Source organism: Periplaneta americana, chromosome 13 (genome assembly GCF_040183065.1).
Source record: "Periplaneta americana isolate PAMFEO1 chromosome 13, P.americana_PAMFEO1_priV1, whole genome shotgun sequence".
In the NCBI taxonomy this organism is placed as follows: domain Eukaryota; kingdom Metazoa; phylum Arthropoda; class Insecta; order Blattodea; family Blattidae; genus Periplaneta; species Periplaneta americana.
In genome coordinates this window covers 81836412-81854216 of record NC_091129.1, presented here as the reverse complement: position 1 = coordinate 81854216, position 17805 = coordinate 81836412, and the positions used below count along the sequence as shown (strand labels likewise).

At 34.4% G+C, this 17805-nt stretch overlaps 1 protein-coding gene across 1 annotated transcript in view; it reads right to left on the bottom strand.

The window, feature by feature from the left end:
- The window catches only part of LOC138711635 (cell adhesion molecule DSCAML1-like), a 719252-nt gene that overhangs the window by 92621 nt on the left and 608826 nt on the right, over positions 1–17805 (bottom strand). Inside the window, exon 8 of the mRNA XM_069842766.1 lies at positions 16089–16217. Coding sequence (XP_069698867.1) covers positions 16089–16217 — 129 coding nt within the window. The remainder of the gene's footprint in view (positions 1–16088; positions 16218–17805) is intronic.

Below are 17805 nucleotides of genomic sequence, written 5' to 3'. Positions count from 1 at the left end.
AGAACTGCAGGATGTCCCAAGGACACAGTATGGCAGAATAAATATCTGATGCAAACTCGAGTCAGGATTTATAAATCAGTTGCACAGCCTGTCGTTACTTATACATCTGAAGCACGACCTGACACAACAAAAACCGAAGAAATCATGGAAACATCAGAAATGATTGCCTTAAGGCAATGAGCTACTGAAAATAGTCGAATTTTGACAAATTCTATAATTTTTTATTTTCGCACTAAAAATATATGGTTTCATGATGAGTATTTTCGTGAAAATTTTATCTCAATACATTAATTATATGCATACTTTTATATAATTTGGTAGAAGTTGTGTTAATGCTCGAGTTATGTGTAACCAAATCTTTAAATTCAATTATAAAGAAAGAAATTTTCTACGTTTTCAACCTCAAGTAGACCTATTCATTTATTTCTCAGTGGCTAAAGCTAGAATGATGAAACTCGGCATTATTATTATCTCTGTTGTGAAATGGAGCATTTGACTGGCTGCATTCAGCATAGTTTTATTGCTACTGAATTATACGTAAAGCAGTATTATTTTTTTAATATGTTTGAACATTTAAGAAATTTTATTATTTTTTTTTTACAAACGAACAGATTAGAATAGGGCATTACTAGTGTTCCATTTCACAAAATGCAGTGTTACCTTTAAGAAGAAAAAAAAAGATTAAAAATAATATATTTTTTAGAAGTAGGATTTTCACTAAGATAATTAAAAAAAATTAAGTTTAATCATTTTGTTTAAATTGTTTAATATAAAATAATGAAATTTACAATGTGTGATTATGATAGTGATATGGATATTCAGTAAAAATGTCTACTCTCTAGCTCAAAAATTGCGAATTTTTCAAATTTCAGTAGCATCGCCTTAAGAAAGAACTGTGAAAACAAGAATCAAACATGTTACAAACCACACTATTATAGAGCAGTGTGAATTTTGAACAGTGAAAGAATGGATGACCAAACGAAGGATGTAACGGAACAATCATATTTCCAGGATGACAGAAGAGCGAAGTGTGCATATTTTTAGAGACAATTCACCAATAGAAAGAAGAAGCCCGGGAAGACATCCGAAAATTTGACCTGATTCTAATTCTACACAAACAGGCTGTTAACCTATAAAGGACAGAAGAAGATCATTATATCTCGTGAAACACTAAACCTACTGTAAAAGTGGCGGGTTGTGGTTCAGTAAAACGGCGAATCGTTATCAGCTCAATGCTACGCGGAGGGCTGAATTTTTCGTTTTGTCGAAAAGCAAACGATAATTCGGGCTGAATTTCAAACTTTTACTGCACTTGTGCCACACGTTTCAAGCAGAGGAGAATTTAAAAGAAGATGATTACGCGCTTCATCTGCAGAATCTCTTGCATAAGAAAGTGCGAAAAACAGCCCGAAGCCTGCTTTTGTTAGAGTGACTGCGCTTCGATAAAATTTAAATACCTTCAGCTCTTTGAGTAACTGTAAGTTGATCGTACTTCGACGTTCACTGCAACTTCTATTTTAAAGGTGTTTCTGAAGATTTAAAGACTTCTAATGACATTTTCACTAATTATTATATATTAAGTTAAATGCGAAAACCTACGTAAATTCAATGCTTACATTTTAATCGCTATTGTAACATGTGAACAATTCGAGCAATATTCTGTATATATTTTGATGACATTTTGAATATAATATTATTCAAGTGATCTTGTATAGTACTAGTAAATTGCTCATTCTGAAAGTGAGCGACAAGCAACGACTAACGATTATGTACTACACTGGCCAGAGAACACTGTGACTTTTAAATGTGATTGTTATTTAGAGTTCATTCTACAAATTGGATAAACATAAATACGAGTATATCATGTTGAATAAGAAATCTACAAAGTAGTGTTATATAAATTAACTTTTATTGTTATTCTGGCGCCATAGTTTTTCGTTTGTACTGAGGAGTTGATATGCACATTTCATCATTAAGTTAATAATAGCGTATAGATAATTGCATAGTTAGATAATAATAATAATAATAATAATATAATAATAAATAATATAAACTGTATGTCTGTATATTTATTAGGCCTATATGTAAAGGCATACCGTAAGTAATGTCATAAATTTTAATGCGTTATATTATTATTATTATTATTATTATTATTATTATTATTATTATTATTATTATTATTATTATTATTTTAGATATTTCTAAGAAAAATTTTTAATATAGTTTTGCTGATGTTTTGCTTCCTTTTCGAGAGGAAAAAAAAAATATCTTTTATGACATTTTTCATAGCGTGTTTTGGGAAAGCTACTGAATTAATTCCCAATATGCTCATTCAATTTAACAGATTCTGATGGTAAACGATTAAAATACCGGTAATTTTATTTTTGTCCTTTAAATGTGGAAATATTTGATATGATCAAGTGTAACTTTTCGTTCTGAAAAGGTATTTTAAAATGTTACAGTTTCGTCCGGATCAAATTTCTGCACCTTTGAAGGACAAAATTAAAAATCTTTTATTAATTTATTATCATAATACACTGCTCTCTCAAACTGACTGAGCATATTCGGAATGCAGTCAATGGCTTTCCCGGAACACGGTGTGAAATATTTCATATAAAACAATTATTATTTTGAAAAGGGAACAAAAACGAAGGAAATTGTATTAAACTATTTTGTTTGAAATACCTCAAAGAATAATCCTCTGACATTAATGACATTATTTACGGTTCAACCTGTATGTATATATAATGTAGATGACACTATATAAAGGCTGGTTATTAATGCCACATAATGGTAACAGGGTATGGAAAAGGATCTAGCAAAGATGAAATTGGAGACAAAAATAATATACTACAAGATGAGTAACCTGCAGCCTGCCTTGCAGGTGGACCAGGAACGAGTCACCTTAGGGTCCGTTCACACGGAAGGGGAATTTCTCGAAACCGACATTTACTCCAATAGATTTCTTGCGAACAGAAGTATACACACTACAGCAGGACGTATGGGCGAATCAAGAAATGCATATAGAGTGTTAGTTGGGAGACCGGAAGGAAAAAGACCTTTAGGGAGGCCGAGACGTAGATGGGAAGATAATATTAAAATGGATTTGAGGGAGGTGGGGTATGATGATAGAGACTGGATTAATCTTGCACAGGATAGGTACCGCTGGCGGGCTTATGTGAGGGCGGCAATGAACCTTCGGGTTCCTTAAAAGCCATTTGTAAGTAAGTAAGTAAGACATAGCTTATTGTTCAGCTATTTTTCAACATATTTCGCACTGGAACGGAGACATTTGTCATACCATGGGATCGATTTTTGTATCCTTGTGTCGTAGAATTCTGCCCCTTGGGATCTGAACCAGTATGTGACAGCCGTCTGCACCTCTCTATCGACCCCATGATATCACAGATGTCTTATTTCCGGTAGGGAATATGTTGAAAAATAGCTCAACAATTGCTCTGTCCGTTTCAATAAATTTTTCCAATGAAATTGTGTTTTCTTTCTGTGAACGGTCCCTGACGAACTTAATTTTTACGGCCCTCGTAATTGCGGTCGAGTGCCCAAAATTTGTACAAGCACTTCTTTTGACATTATTAACATGGTGAAAGAAAAAAAATTAACTTGTTTATCTGCCCCCATGAGTATGTTTGTTTGTGAGCTGTTACGCGTGATTTTATGCAAACATGTCAAGGACCTACCACGATTTTTTCTAGAATCGATCTATATACGCCTTATGGTTGATCCTCGTCTCTGCCTTTCAAGTGATTCATTTAATATAGATTCCATGCGTTTCGCTAGGTCTAGATAACTTCTAAATTAGCTATTTCCTATGTGTTGCCTACATGCAGGGTAGTCCAGAAACTTATTGTTTGTCCCTTGTATAATCAACGTTAACAAATAAAACATCAATTGTATAGATAAATCAAAATTACAGCATACACTTAAAGTAGCATATGATATTCATATTGTCAGAATATAATAATGGCTTTTGATACTATGTTTTTATTTTTAAAAGTTGGCATTCAATTGATAAACATATTGAGAGTTATTTTAGATTCCACATACTTACTTCCCTGTGAAATAAATAACAGTCGTAAAATCGGATGCGTTAGATATGATATTTTAAAGCGATAATTCATTTTTCGCATTCATTCTCTCGTATGAAATGTGCTGTTCTAATAAGTTATCTGATATTTTAGCGGCTCTTAGCCCCGGTTCGTAACTGTGAATGAAGAGGATTAAGTGAATTCGTATTGACCTGAGCGCGGACGATCATAGCTGTCATTTAAATTATTTTTGAAGAGAAAGGAAGGTATATTCTAATCTGCTTTTGTAAAGACCAATTTTGTATCAAATTTACAATTGACTCTTGTTTGTATACATACCGGGTGTAACTAAAATGATTGTATACATCGGAAGTAAGTTTTCCTCAAATATGTATTTGTAAGTTCTTATTTTGAGCAACGACAAAAATAAAGGTAATATTTTACTTCAATGTAGCAATAAAAATGCATAAATATTCTGTTCAATTGTCTTTCAACTCATAATTTACAGCAAATATCTATTTACGGCAGGAGTCTGCAACGCTTTGGTAAAGAGTTTCTTCATTTTTTATTTAAGTTTCATAAAGCAAGGCTTTTAAGTGTCGACTTACATAAAAGTCTATTGAACTGAAGTCAGGTGAACGTGCGGGCCACACAACTGGTGATTTTGTACCTGTCCAAATATCTTTACAGATATTATTGTGTACTTCTCGAACAATGTAACTAAAATATGTTGGAGCCCTATCATGCACAAACCACGTGGTTGCTGTTATTGCCAAATGCATGTTATATGATATTTGTGGAAGAGTCTTAAAGATGAGCTCCCTATAGATATTTTCTTTAAGGGATTATGGTAAACATCGACCTTCCAAACCGCGGTAACCTACAACACCAACTCACATTGCAAACCTAAGCTGCTGTGGATTTTTTTCTTACCAATGGTGTTAGTTCTGAATATTTCGCGTATGAGGAGCTCAGACTACAAGTGGTGTAACTCCACTTTCAATTCAAATGTAGATCTTAGCATATTTTGTAGCAAGAATATGCATAATTTTCAATCTTGAAAGAATATAAATGATATAATTGTTTCATTTTAATAACTATTAAAAAATTGCCCCCTTAGTATTAATTTAATAATCATTAAACACAAGTACATTTATATTAACAATTAATTTAACATAAGTTATTATTGGTTCCATCGGAGGTCTAAAGCAGACTTATATCTGAAAAATACTAACTTATTAAATTATGATATCAGTACTGTCGTTCTCTGTAAGTATCTTACAAGTAAATCTTCACCTGAGGTAAAAATAATGGAAATGAAACGAATATTATTAGAATTAGGCATAATAAAATATGAATAATCCTCAAATTTCGTAACTCGACTGCAATTAAAAGCGCGATACACATCTCAGAACACGAGGCTTTAAGAAGTAAGAAAACATACAATCTACTAGTGATTAATGCATAAGAAGGAAAACTATGATGTGGTCATGATGTTACTTAATGCATCGTGTTTCCAGAATATGTTTGTTTTTTTTTTATCTAGGAATATACATAATATGTCGCACAACAGAGATAGCTAAAGAAAAAATATAGGAAATACAAATTGTTAGTACACCACCCTCACTTTATAAAGTCTGATTTTGTACAGGCTGTACATATTCCTTTTACATTTCGTATACAATATTCCTTAGTGTTTTGGAAGCTTTGTCTGCTCCTGGATGCCAATCCAGCTAACACCCAACCATATCTATGCGCCTGTTGAAATCGTGAAGAAAGAAACTGCTGTTAAAACAAGCGACTGTAGTTTCAATATGTTATTGCGTCGTAATAATGTAATGTATCAGATGAATCGTCAAAATCTGCAATATGTGAAATTTGTCGATTCATATGTTTGTACATTCGAAAAAAAAAATACGTGTCCGAAGGTTGCAACTCATAAGTCGTATTTGGTGTTATGATTTTCATCATTAGTTTTTCAAGACCATAGTCACATTCTTCTAAATCTAACAGTTGCTTAACTGTATTTTCGTCGCAGGGGACATCAGACGAGTCCAACAGCAGAAGATTGCGTTTTGCAGAGTTAGAAAGGAATATTCCCCGTAAGAATATCCTATTCATATTTTTTGTTCATTTTTTCCGACGAAGTCCATTTTACTACAAGATTGTCAGTCTTGAAAATGCGTTCCTCAACTCTTGCACTTATAGGCCTACTATTTGGTTCTTGGATAATTATTAGTAACTTTGGCATCAATTTTCCAGCATTAGAAACCACTGATATTATAGTGTAGAAATGTGTAGTTGTCCCTTTGGATTGCACGACACCATTCGCTTTACTGGTTCCTTGACGTTCTAATGTTCTAATGTTCCCTTATGGAATCCACATTTATCTTCATTAAACACAGAATAATCATTGTACGTATCCATAAGTGACGATCTGGAGGTTTGGATTGATTGTTCAAGAGCTGTCTTGTCGTGTACCTGATCCTTTGTTACATATGTTGTTATTTTGCGGCTGACAATCTTATAATGCTTCTTATAACGATTTAACCGGCAAGTGTGAGGGCGGTGGTACGATCATCCACTCCTTCTCTTTATCTTTCTTATATTGGCTGCTTTCGCCAGGTGGACGGCACATTGAAAGGATTGGGTGTGCGCAGTGGAAGACTTTTAGAATGAATAGTGTGAATTTGTAAAACAAATATAATTAACAATAATAAGTAACAATGTACATAAATGAAAAATGAAATAACAATAAGCATGAAATAGATGAGTGAAAATAGGACAAACTAATCTGAAATGATATCCCCAGGATATGTAAATCATGTATCACAAGGCTGAGGCCAACACACTTATAAGTGATTAAATCATCTAATATGGCCGTCTCTCGACCATCAGTGACTAACTTATTAACCATATGTTCATGAACCACTCTTTAAATATATATATATATATATATATATATATATTAACTATCTGAGTATGAATCTGAACACAACACCCAGCCAGCACATCAACTTAATACATGATCCATTCGACCATAGATACCACTCAGTCTGACTAACCAAACTAAAAATACATGTACACTCAATAAGAGACAACCTCTACCCAGCATAAGGCATTACATGACAGATCACTATACATTACCCATTGCACATATTGCTCACATAAACTGTGCAAATAGCACTAACACAAATCTATGCACTTTACAAAATGAATAGCCAACGGAGAGAGAGAGGGATGGAGACAGATGCACGTAATAAGTAAGGGACGATATTTCCAATTTCAAGGATCATTTAAATAGCAACTAAACTCGACGCACATGATAAGAAAATAGCGGCGAAGGAAAGCAACAATCAAAATGTAGCAGGGAAAACACTAAAACCATATGTGAGACCGTAATCACTGCCTTATCATTCTAACCGTCTCGGAACATGAACTCACATTTCAAATCATATCTCCTTACATAATTCCCAATACAATTTACCTCAAACACATATATCTCACAAATATGTTACTCGATGCAAATACTAAAACTTGCCCCCAAGACGTATCACTAGCAAGCGATATTCCAAACTACGATCCACTAGAATCCCAAACACACACGACGCAATATAACTACTCCACTGATCTATTTCCAGCACGTACAAAGCCCGAGTCACGTTGTCTATATCTGCCGCATACCAAAATGCTAAGTCTTGTTAAATGTTTCTGTCGCGTACGAGAGCTTGAATCTGAGCCAATTGTTTCCGAATATCTCCCGCGTACGAGAGCCTAAGTTTTGTTAAGTGTATCTGCCGCGTACCGGAACCCAAGTGACGTTCCGTGTATCTCCGTTAAAATAGGTAAACTCTCTCCCCCTCTATCCTCGTGAGACGTAATGACCCGGCCAATAGGATTATTTGGAAAGATCAAATGAAGGGATTGATAGCGCTATCTATTCTGTGACGTCTGAGAGCGCTCTGACGGATGAAGTGACGTACTAGGTAAACGGCCGTGGTAGTAGGCACGGCTCACAAGGACTTGCCATGAAGTATTTTTTTATCTATGTCTAATAAATCACGAGCTGTTGTCAGTGCAATTCTTTTTATGTCACTTTACAATTTCATTTTATGACCGCCGCAGACAGAATTCCTCACATGTCTTTCTCTGCACTTCTTTCATTTTATTCAGAACATCGTTTTATTGTTTCGAAAGCTTGTTTAATTTTGCAGAGTTGACTTTCGTGTGTTAGCCATTTGAATTTATGTTTCATACTGCTCCATGACCTATAGTTAAATATTTTCTCTTTGTTCGTCGGTGCACCTGGCAGAATCCAATACTCTATTACCTTAAATTTTTCCTCAATGTCAATGACTAGGGATGTTTTGGGAGGGGACGGAACGTATAGGGAATTGGAATTTTGTGAAGTATTTTATTCCTCTTCAGACGTAGTATTTGTTTTTTAATGTCGCATTGACATAGCCTACATGAGGCATGTCGTTATCATCATTTCGTGGTTCATTTTCATCAGTGTCCAGAGTATGACTTCCTTCAACTGCTTCCTATTCATATCTTCAACAAGTCGTATATATCTTCAACAATTTCACGTTCCTATCGCGACAATTCACAGTCTATCTCCTTATAACCGTCTTCTTTTAGTTTATTCAGAACTTTAACCACTAGCCTATATTCACTGGGTTCATCTTCTTCAACGTACTATAAATAACATTACACAAACAACTGCAAGGTACAACTGACAGCGCGTCTACAGCAGCACTTCCTCGCTCTCGTGTCTAGCATTGCCGCGTGGTATACGTGTTTGCAATCTAAGTAGCCCATGTCAACTTGCATCTTGATTGGTCGCTATCTCTGATGTTCATTGCGTTTGAGTTGTAAAATTTACATATTTTGCATTTGTTTTAATGCTAAATCGAACGGTAATAAAAACATTTGTTTTGTTTCTTACCCTGTCTGAAGATTTACTTCTTAGTGGTTGCCAATCTACTAAATACATGATTAAATTCGAGGGGTTCATATATAGTTGAGGATGAACTATTTTCAAGGGCAATAATAGCTATTTATGATACATATGTTAAAAATGATGGAGTAGAAATGTCTGCAAAACAAAGCCGCAGGCCGAGTGAAGTAAGTCAATCCTATTCACAAAACGAAATAAAAAATATATATTTTTTTAAGAGGTGTGTCAGACACTATTTTTAGACAGCTGTTTGCTCGTGCTGGTATAGAGACAATTTTATTCTCACCACTACTCTACTGCGCTCATTGTAATAGTGAAACTTTAACACGTTATACCAAAGTGATGTTAAAGCTCAATGGTAGAACATTGGCCTGTATATCGGAAGGTCCCCTGTTTAAGTTCGGATGCCCTCTAATTTTTAATAATTATATTTATTTCATAGATGCTTCATATAGGGCAAATTCGGCAAATTTTGTGATATGCGTATATTATTCTTAACCAAAAACAGTCCTTAAGAAGAGTTCCTTCTTATCGGATGCAAAATAATGGTAAGAAATAGCCTATCTTCAAACAGTCATAAATATAATAGGCCTACTACTTATTAGAGCTCTTTCATTTTTAGTGATGCGTGGCTACATATTAAGCTTTAAAAACAAAAAGAATGGTTATTCTAGAGTAAATCTATCACCTTAAAATAATTTTTGAATTTAAACATATTAGCCACCGGCGTAGCTAAGTCGGCTAAGGCTCTTGCCTGCCGATCCGGAGTTGCGTTCGGGCGTGGGTTCGACTCCCGCTTGAGCTGATTACCTGGTTGGGTTTTTTCCGAGGTTTTCCCCAACCATAAGGCAAATGTCAGATAATCTATGGCGAATCCTCGACCTCATCTCGCCAAATATCATCTCTCTATCACCAATCCCATCGACGCTAAATAACCTCGTAGTTGATACAGCGTCGTTAAATAACCGAGTAAAATAATTTAAACATATTTTTTTTTGTAAATTCACAAATTGCATGTGATAGGGTACACTCTATTCACTTATTACAGCACACGTTTATTTGAAATTTTAGTCACCTACTGCTAATAGATACTTAACACACCCTACTAAAATTATTAATATTTCTGCAATATTATGGGCACAGGGCTTACACCAATCTTCACCGTCAAAAATATTTGGCGATGAAGTGTCGACTTCTCCCATAATGGGGGAGATTAATTTCGACACTGTATTACAAACATAGGAAACACTTTAAAACACAATATTTACAACATAAATTTAGCTCCTGAAATATCGATAAATATTTTACATTAGTCCTACTCACGTTGGTCACATGTGAATTTTTCATCAGTGATATTTCCCACACATGCCACGTAAAACTATTTTTGGTATTTTCCAATACACTGAATACAAAGCCCTCTAGCATTGTCATCGCAGTAATATCCACTACACGTAGAACAGTAGGTTTTTCTTATTGGCTGTCCAGATTGTTTGATGAATTAACTCCCCCCCCCCCCTACATGCCGAGCATTAGATGCTTCCTTGTATGGAAAAGTACCTATAAATTCTTTTTGTTGTTTAGTTCCCTTCATCTGTTTCCTACAGTTTTCAGTCGCTATTACGTTTGAGTCTTGCAGGTTTTTCAGGGGTTCCCCCCCCCCCACCAGATCGAAGTATTAGTAGCGGAACAGGCGATAGTTATTCAAAAGAAGCATCAATAGGTGAGGAATCGGGAAAGCTTACATGTCCTTGTGCAGATTGTGTCTGTGGTGCTTTTGAGGTAGTGGTAATATCTTCTACAACGCGAATTTCACATCAATTTTCCGCTAGAACCAGATTCTACTCAAACATGTTATCAACTGTTAGAATGTTAATTCTCTTATGTCGTTATTTAATTCATACATCCTTCAGAAGCAAGACAAAAGGATATGCCGAACTAATTCTCCCACATTTGTATCGAGCGTTGTGCCTTTTACATTTGTCCGATATCAATGAAAATTAAAACATAAAGTTTAATTAAGATTGGTTCAATGGAAAATGAGTAGTTTCATATACGCAGGCAGACACACACAGACAAAAACAAAGAGATGGACAAGGTGACACTAAAACCTCTATGAAGGATTGCGAACTCTTCTAAGACCAAAAACACAAAGATTGTTATAGTAACAGCACTTCTAGAAGGATCACAAGCGAAATCAGGGAGTACTCGACACATGTCGAGATCTCTCCAAAACACAGTGTCGAAATCTTCCCGAGGTTCACCTTCAATGAAAAGATAACAGCATACTCGAAACAAAGATAATTGTTTGAGGGTAATCACTTTGGCGCCTTTACTAACCTGTAAAATGTATATACAATAATTTTGTATCTCTAATATCACGCACATCCAGTCAAAACAAAATGGTATGTTATGTTTCATGAATGAGCGAAAACAAAAGTGTAACTCACATTTATTGTTTATTGCCTTCTGTGAACGTAAAATATTAATTGAAGTAACGAGATTCACTTACACAGAGATTACAAACACAGTCAACACAGATCTCAGGTACAGTAGTACGGCTTTTTTCACAAGGAACAGTGCTCAAAATGGCTAATTTTCTTAGAAGTGTCGAGATCTCCCAAAATAATACTAATTTTAATATTTCTTTTTGGTGTCAAATGTTTTATTTAACTTTAAGAAAGTTAAGTTTCTTCAATTTTAACCTCCTTTATATTTTGTATGGATTAGAATAACATGGTCCAACAGTCGTGAAGGATTATTGTATTAATGTTTTTTTATAACCTAGCAAATTAAAACCTACGACATGTCCAGCGATTTGAATTGTTCTACTTCTTAATTGTGTGTTCTTTAATAGTGATGACTTGGAATTTTTAGGGGATAAAATATCTAAAGAGACAAGTTGTTTCATGTCATCTTTATAAAATTTGTTTCAGCATCAAATGCTTTATCTAAATTAATGAAAGTTAAAATATGTGCTTGTTTATTCGTTTTTAACTTTCCTAGTGAAAATATCTAACAATAGAAAAACGCGGCAGTTGAGATTCGTAACTACATGGTCAGAGTGACACGACATGACTGTCCAACATATCGAACTAAAGGTCGCGGGTTCGAATCTCAACCAGTGAATAAAATTCAAATCTGTGATAAAGGATGAAGAAGGCCCATGTAAACCAATTGGTATAATGGCATGTATGAGTGCTGACGGGGTTTCAGTTGATTTCAGCTGTGACCGTTTTATACATTTTTTTTCATAAAGAAACATAAAAATAATTGTTTTCATAAAATTAAAGACTATACAGCGTACTCTCATTTGCTGATGTCCAGTTTACTATATAAACTGCCATATGAGTTAATTATACGTCTGTAACATTAAAGAGATTAATATTTTGCCTGAAGCAGGACCACGTGACCCAACTTCCGTGATGGATATTGATATTCACGTTTTTCATTTACAAAAGCTACATATGCTAGAAAACTAAAACCTACGTAATATCCATTTATTTCAACTGCAATGGATGTTATACTTCTTAATGGTGCCTGTACTTTAAAAGTAATTAGCAGGGAAAGGATTTATATGTAAATACATATTTACTTATAAAGCTAATATAATTTATATTTTGCATTATCTTTATGTTTCACAATGTGTAGGGTTGAAAAATCCTACTTTTATTTTCCATATTTTTCCATATTTTAGAGTTTAGTACATATTTTCGTTAATTTCCATATATTTTCCATATTTCATATAAAACAGTCCATATTATATTAGGTTTAACAATAAAACAAAACAAAATTCCATTAACTTTTAAAAATACATTTCAACAATAGAGATTTAAACACATGTTCAGTAATCCCTTTAACATCAGAGTTATTTGAAAATTAGCAGTCCTATCAACAATGGGAAAGTAAGTTACAAAACTGTATTAATTTAATTTAAAATTTTTAACAGACTTCAGTTGTGCAGCTCAACAGTTAAATGCCAGTCAGAGTACACATAGGTTCAGTTTTGTAAATCATACTATAAAGACGGTAAATATGTCAAAAGTACGTCATTCAGTCAATTTAAAATCAAAACTAACAAGTTACATTTCAGAATTTAAAGAAGATGGTTTATCAACTGACAATAAAATATTATTTTGTAATTTGTGTCAGTGTGCAGTATCATCTACACAAAAGTTCCTGGTGCAACAACACATTACAACTAGTAAACATCAGGCCAACAAACAACTAAATTCCAAGCAGAGACAATTGTTTTTAACACAACCAACAACATCGAATGTAAGATCTGAGTTTAACATCGACCTGTGCCGTTCTCTCATCTCTGCTGATATTCCTCTCTACAAACTAAAGAATAAGGTCTTCAGGGAATTCCTTGAAAAATATACTCAACATACAATCCCGGATGAGTCAACACTTAGGAAGACGTATGCTCCATCCATCTACGATGAGACAATACAGAAGATAAGAGATGAAATTAAAGATAGTTCAATTTGGGTTTCCATTGATGAGACTCCCGACAAAGAAGGTAGACTTGTTGGTAATGTAGTTATCGGTTTGTTAAGTGAACAATATTCTGAACGAATTCTTTTACATTGTGATGTTCTAGAAAAGTGCAATAACAAAACTATAGTTAAACTGTTCAACGAAGCTATGGGTATCCTGTGGCCAAAGGGTATTATGTACGATAATGTGTTATTCTTTATTAGCGATGCTGCCCCTTATATGGTCAAAGCTGGACAAGCATTATCTGTTGTATATCCTAAATTGACTCATTTTACTTGTGTGGCGCATGCATTTCATCGTGTGGCAGAAGTGGTCAGAGACAATTTCCCTAAAGTAGATTTGTTGATTTCATCAGTGAAAAAAGTATTTCTCAAAGCTCCCAGTAGAGTTAACGTGTTGAAAGAAATGTACCCTGAAATTCCATTGCCACCAAAGCCAATTTTAACTAGATGGGGTACATGGCTAGAAGCAGTTGAATATTATGCCGAACATATAGACTCTATTAACAATGTTCTCCTTGCATTGGACTCTGAAGATGCAGTCTCAATTGATACTGCGAAAACAGTTACCTGTGACATAAGTGTGAAGAATGACTTAGCTCACATTCAGCATACATTTTCATGCATCATAAAAACGCTCAAAAGTCTCCAAAATAGGCACCTTTCACTATTTGAAAGTTTTGAAATTATAAATAGTACTGTGGAACAACTGAATCGTGGTAGAGGTAAAGTTGCAGATGCAGTAAGAGCTAAGGTGGACACTGTACTTTCAAAAAACCCTGGATATGAAGAACTACAAAAGGTTGTTGCTGTGATGAGTGGTGAATCAACAGTGAAGATTAACTTGGACTTATCCCCAGCAGACATTGTGAAATTGAATTATGTACCAGTTACTTCTTGTGACGTCGAACGCTCTTTTAGTCAGTATAAATCTATCCTCAGAGACAATAGAAGAAGATTGACTTTTCAGCACTTGAAAGAAATGTTTGTAACCTATTGTTATGGTAACAGACAATAAAAATTGTGTTTTGTTGAAACTACATTGGAAGATAAGGTACGTCCATTATATTTTTTGTTTAGTTTGATTAAAATGTACCAATATTTAACGTACATAGTCATTTTTTTTATAATTTTAAGTCCATATTTAATTCCATATTTTGGTAAAAATCCATATTTAATTCCATATTTTGGTAAAAATAACTACATATATATTTACATATTTCATATATTTTTAGTCCATATAAATCCGTTCCCTGGTAATTAGGTTCAATGGAGACAGAATGTCCAGCTGGTTTATTGTTCCCGTTCAAACGAACTTACTTTCTAATGCTTAATTCCCATGTAATTTGCAAAAAGTGCAACGCACATCATTAGTTTGAATTTTCAAAGCAAAAAAAAAAAACAGAATACTACTAATAATAAAATAGTAAAACAACAATTATTACTATAACTATTGTTACCTTCAACTATTATTATATAGTCCACACATGTGGAGTAACGGTTAGCGCGCCTGGCCGCAAAATCAGGTGGCCCGGGTTCGATTCCCGGTCTGGGAAAGTTGCCTGGTTGAGGTTTTTTTCCGGGATTTTCCCTCAACCCAATATGAGCAAATACTGGGTAACTTTCGGTGTTGGACCCGTGATTCATTTCATTGTCACCTTCACCTCATTCAAACGCTAAATAACCTGAGATGTTGATAAAGTGTCGTAAAATAACCTACTAAAAAAGTTATCATTATAATTGTCACTATTACAGCTAATCTAATTTCATACCAAATTTCGCAAATATAATTACAATAGTAAAAATATAATAAATGTAAGATATGAAAAAAACACACAGTGAAACATATATACAGGGTGGTTTCCGATCTCTGGTAACGAATTTTAATGACATAATGTGCGTCAGGAATCACACGACACCTGAACTGTGGCGCGAGGTGACAGACCATAGTCAGAGTGCACGGCGACTCACAGCAGAAATTCCCAAGAAAATCGAGCCTTTTTGGGAGGGATACATTACGACCCTTTCCAATGTCAAGTACAGTTAAATGAAAATAAAATAAACCTGAAATAAACGAGGTTTCGTTATTTCCAAGAAAGGCATCTTCTGTGTACTTAATAAGACTGATAAAGCTCGAATGGAATGAATTTGTATCATCTCGTGGGGTGCGGCAACTTGTGACGGGGGTTGCTTGCTTTTTTACACTCTGTAATTAATCCCATCAGAGTTTTTCCAGTCTAATTAGGTACACACAAGTGCCTTTCTTGGAAATAACGAAATCACGTTTTTTGAAGCCTCCTATTATTTTCACGTAATTGTACTTGGCATCGGAAAGGGTTGTTTTGTACCCCTCCCAAAAAGGTTCGATTTTCTTGGGCATTGCTAGTGTGATACACCGTTCACTCTGATTATGAAATCACTCACTACTGGTCTGTCACCTCTCGCCCTAATTCAGCTGTCGGTGTGATTCCTGACGCACATGACATCATTCAAATTCGTTATCAGAGCTCGGAAACAACCCTCTGTATATGTGTATATATAAACTTTTCAATTAAATTTCGGCAACACATCATTAGTACTTACATTGGACTCTGAGAGCCACCCTCTTACTGATGGAGGGAGGGACACCGTTGGAGGCGATGCAGAGATATGCGCCCATGTGCAGGCGACTCACTCGGGTAATGTGCAGCATCTCCCCGTCCACCACATTCACTGCAAATAAGAGAGAAAATGTTGCAAATACTTTTCAAAAACGAAAAATTTCTGTAGCGATTTTGTGGTGGTGATAATGGTCGTGCAAGTGGTAGTTGTAGCAATAAAAAAGTAGTGGTAATAAGAATGGTTACTAATCCATATTCATCAATGACAACACACACTGTCAAATGTTAAGTCTCTGCTTCATTTCTTGCGTAGATTCAACAGTACAGTAATAGTAGTAGTGGTACTACTACTACTACTACTAATAGTAATAATAACAATAATAATAATGGTAATAATAATCGAAATCCTAAGCACCAACACTACTACTGTCATCGTCATCGTCGTCATTATCATTTTCATCATACATCTCAAAGTTTCTATCTTCATTTTCCTTCATTGTCGTTATCATGAGAAAATAAAACCAAAATGATTAAATGTAAATAAGTGAATTTTTAAGAAGATCAGCGAGACATTCGAAATAAATTAAAAAAAATAAGTATACAGTTATACGAGATGAAATGAACATTCAACATTCTCTTTTGGATTATGTGAGGTATAAGCAGTTGACCTGGTATGGACATGTGAGAAGAACGCCAGAAGAACGTTTATCTAAAATGGTGCTGGAATGGTGTCCGTCTGGTAGAAGAAGGAAAGGGAGACCTCGAAATTCATGGTTACAAGAGATCGGAACAGGAGAGAGTGCAGACTGAATGACATGGATTGGATGGACAGAGAAGAATGAAGAACAACAATAAGACTTTAAGACTTTAGGCAAGAAAAGATATGTAAACATTGGAAATATGTATATAAATAAAATATAAATAAATAATAAGTAATTAAATAAATAAAAAGTAATATTTAAAGAAGCCACCAAGTATGTAATCAAGTAAATAAATAAATAAATAAATAAATAAATAAATAAATAAATAAATAAATTCAATTAAATATAGCAATGGTTTATTCCTAAATCGTCGTAACTGCGTTGCAGAGCAATATTAGTTCTTATTTTTCTATACCGCAGCCAACAACTGTTATCCATTTGTTATTTAAAAAAATAATATAGAATAATTTGTCTACTTACGAGGTATTATCAACAAACGTACTTTGCAAATACTGTAGGATACTGTAGGGTAAATTTGCCTAATTCCGTGATACTACTAATTCCGTGATACGTTTTTTTTTACTGAATTTCACGGGTTTGGGTATCTTGCTAGGAAGTTCACTGATGTCTCAAAACTAGGCGAAAGATGTACTCTTTCGAGAAAGATGTCTGGCGCTATGGTCGAACGGCAAATCTTTGACTGACATTCAATTTAAAAAAAAGTATCACGGGATTAGGGGTATCACGGAAATAGGCAACTGTACTCTACATATTTCAATATTCGAAAAATGTACTTACGAGGTATGTAGCCTATATTTTGTTTACATGTATATGTGTGTGCGTGCGTGCGTACGTGTATGGTGTGCATGTATGTGTGTGTTTATGGCATGTATGTATGTATGTATGTATGTATGTATGTATGTATGTATGTATGTATGGCTAGTTAGATGAATATAGGTTAAGTATTTTTTATCTGTAAAGATGTGATATGACAGTTAA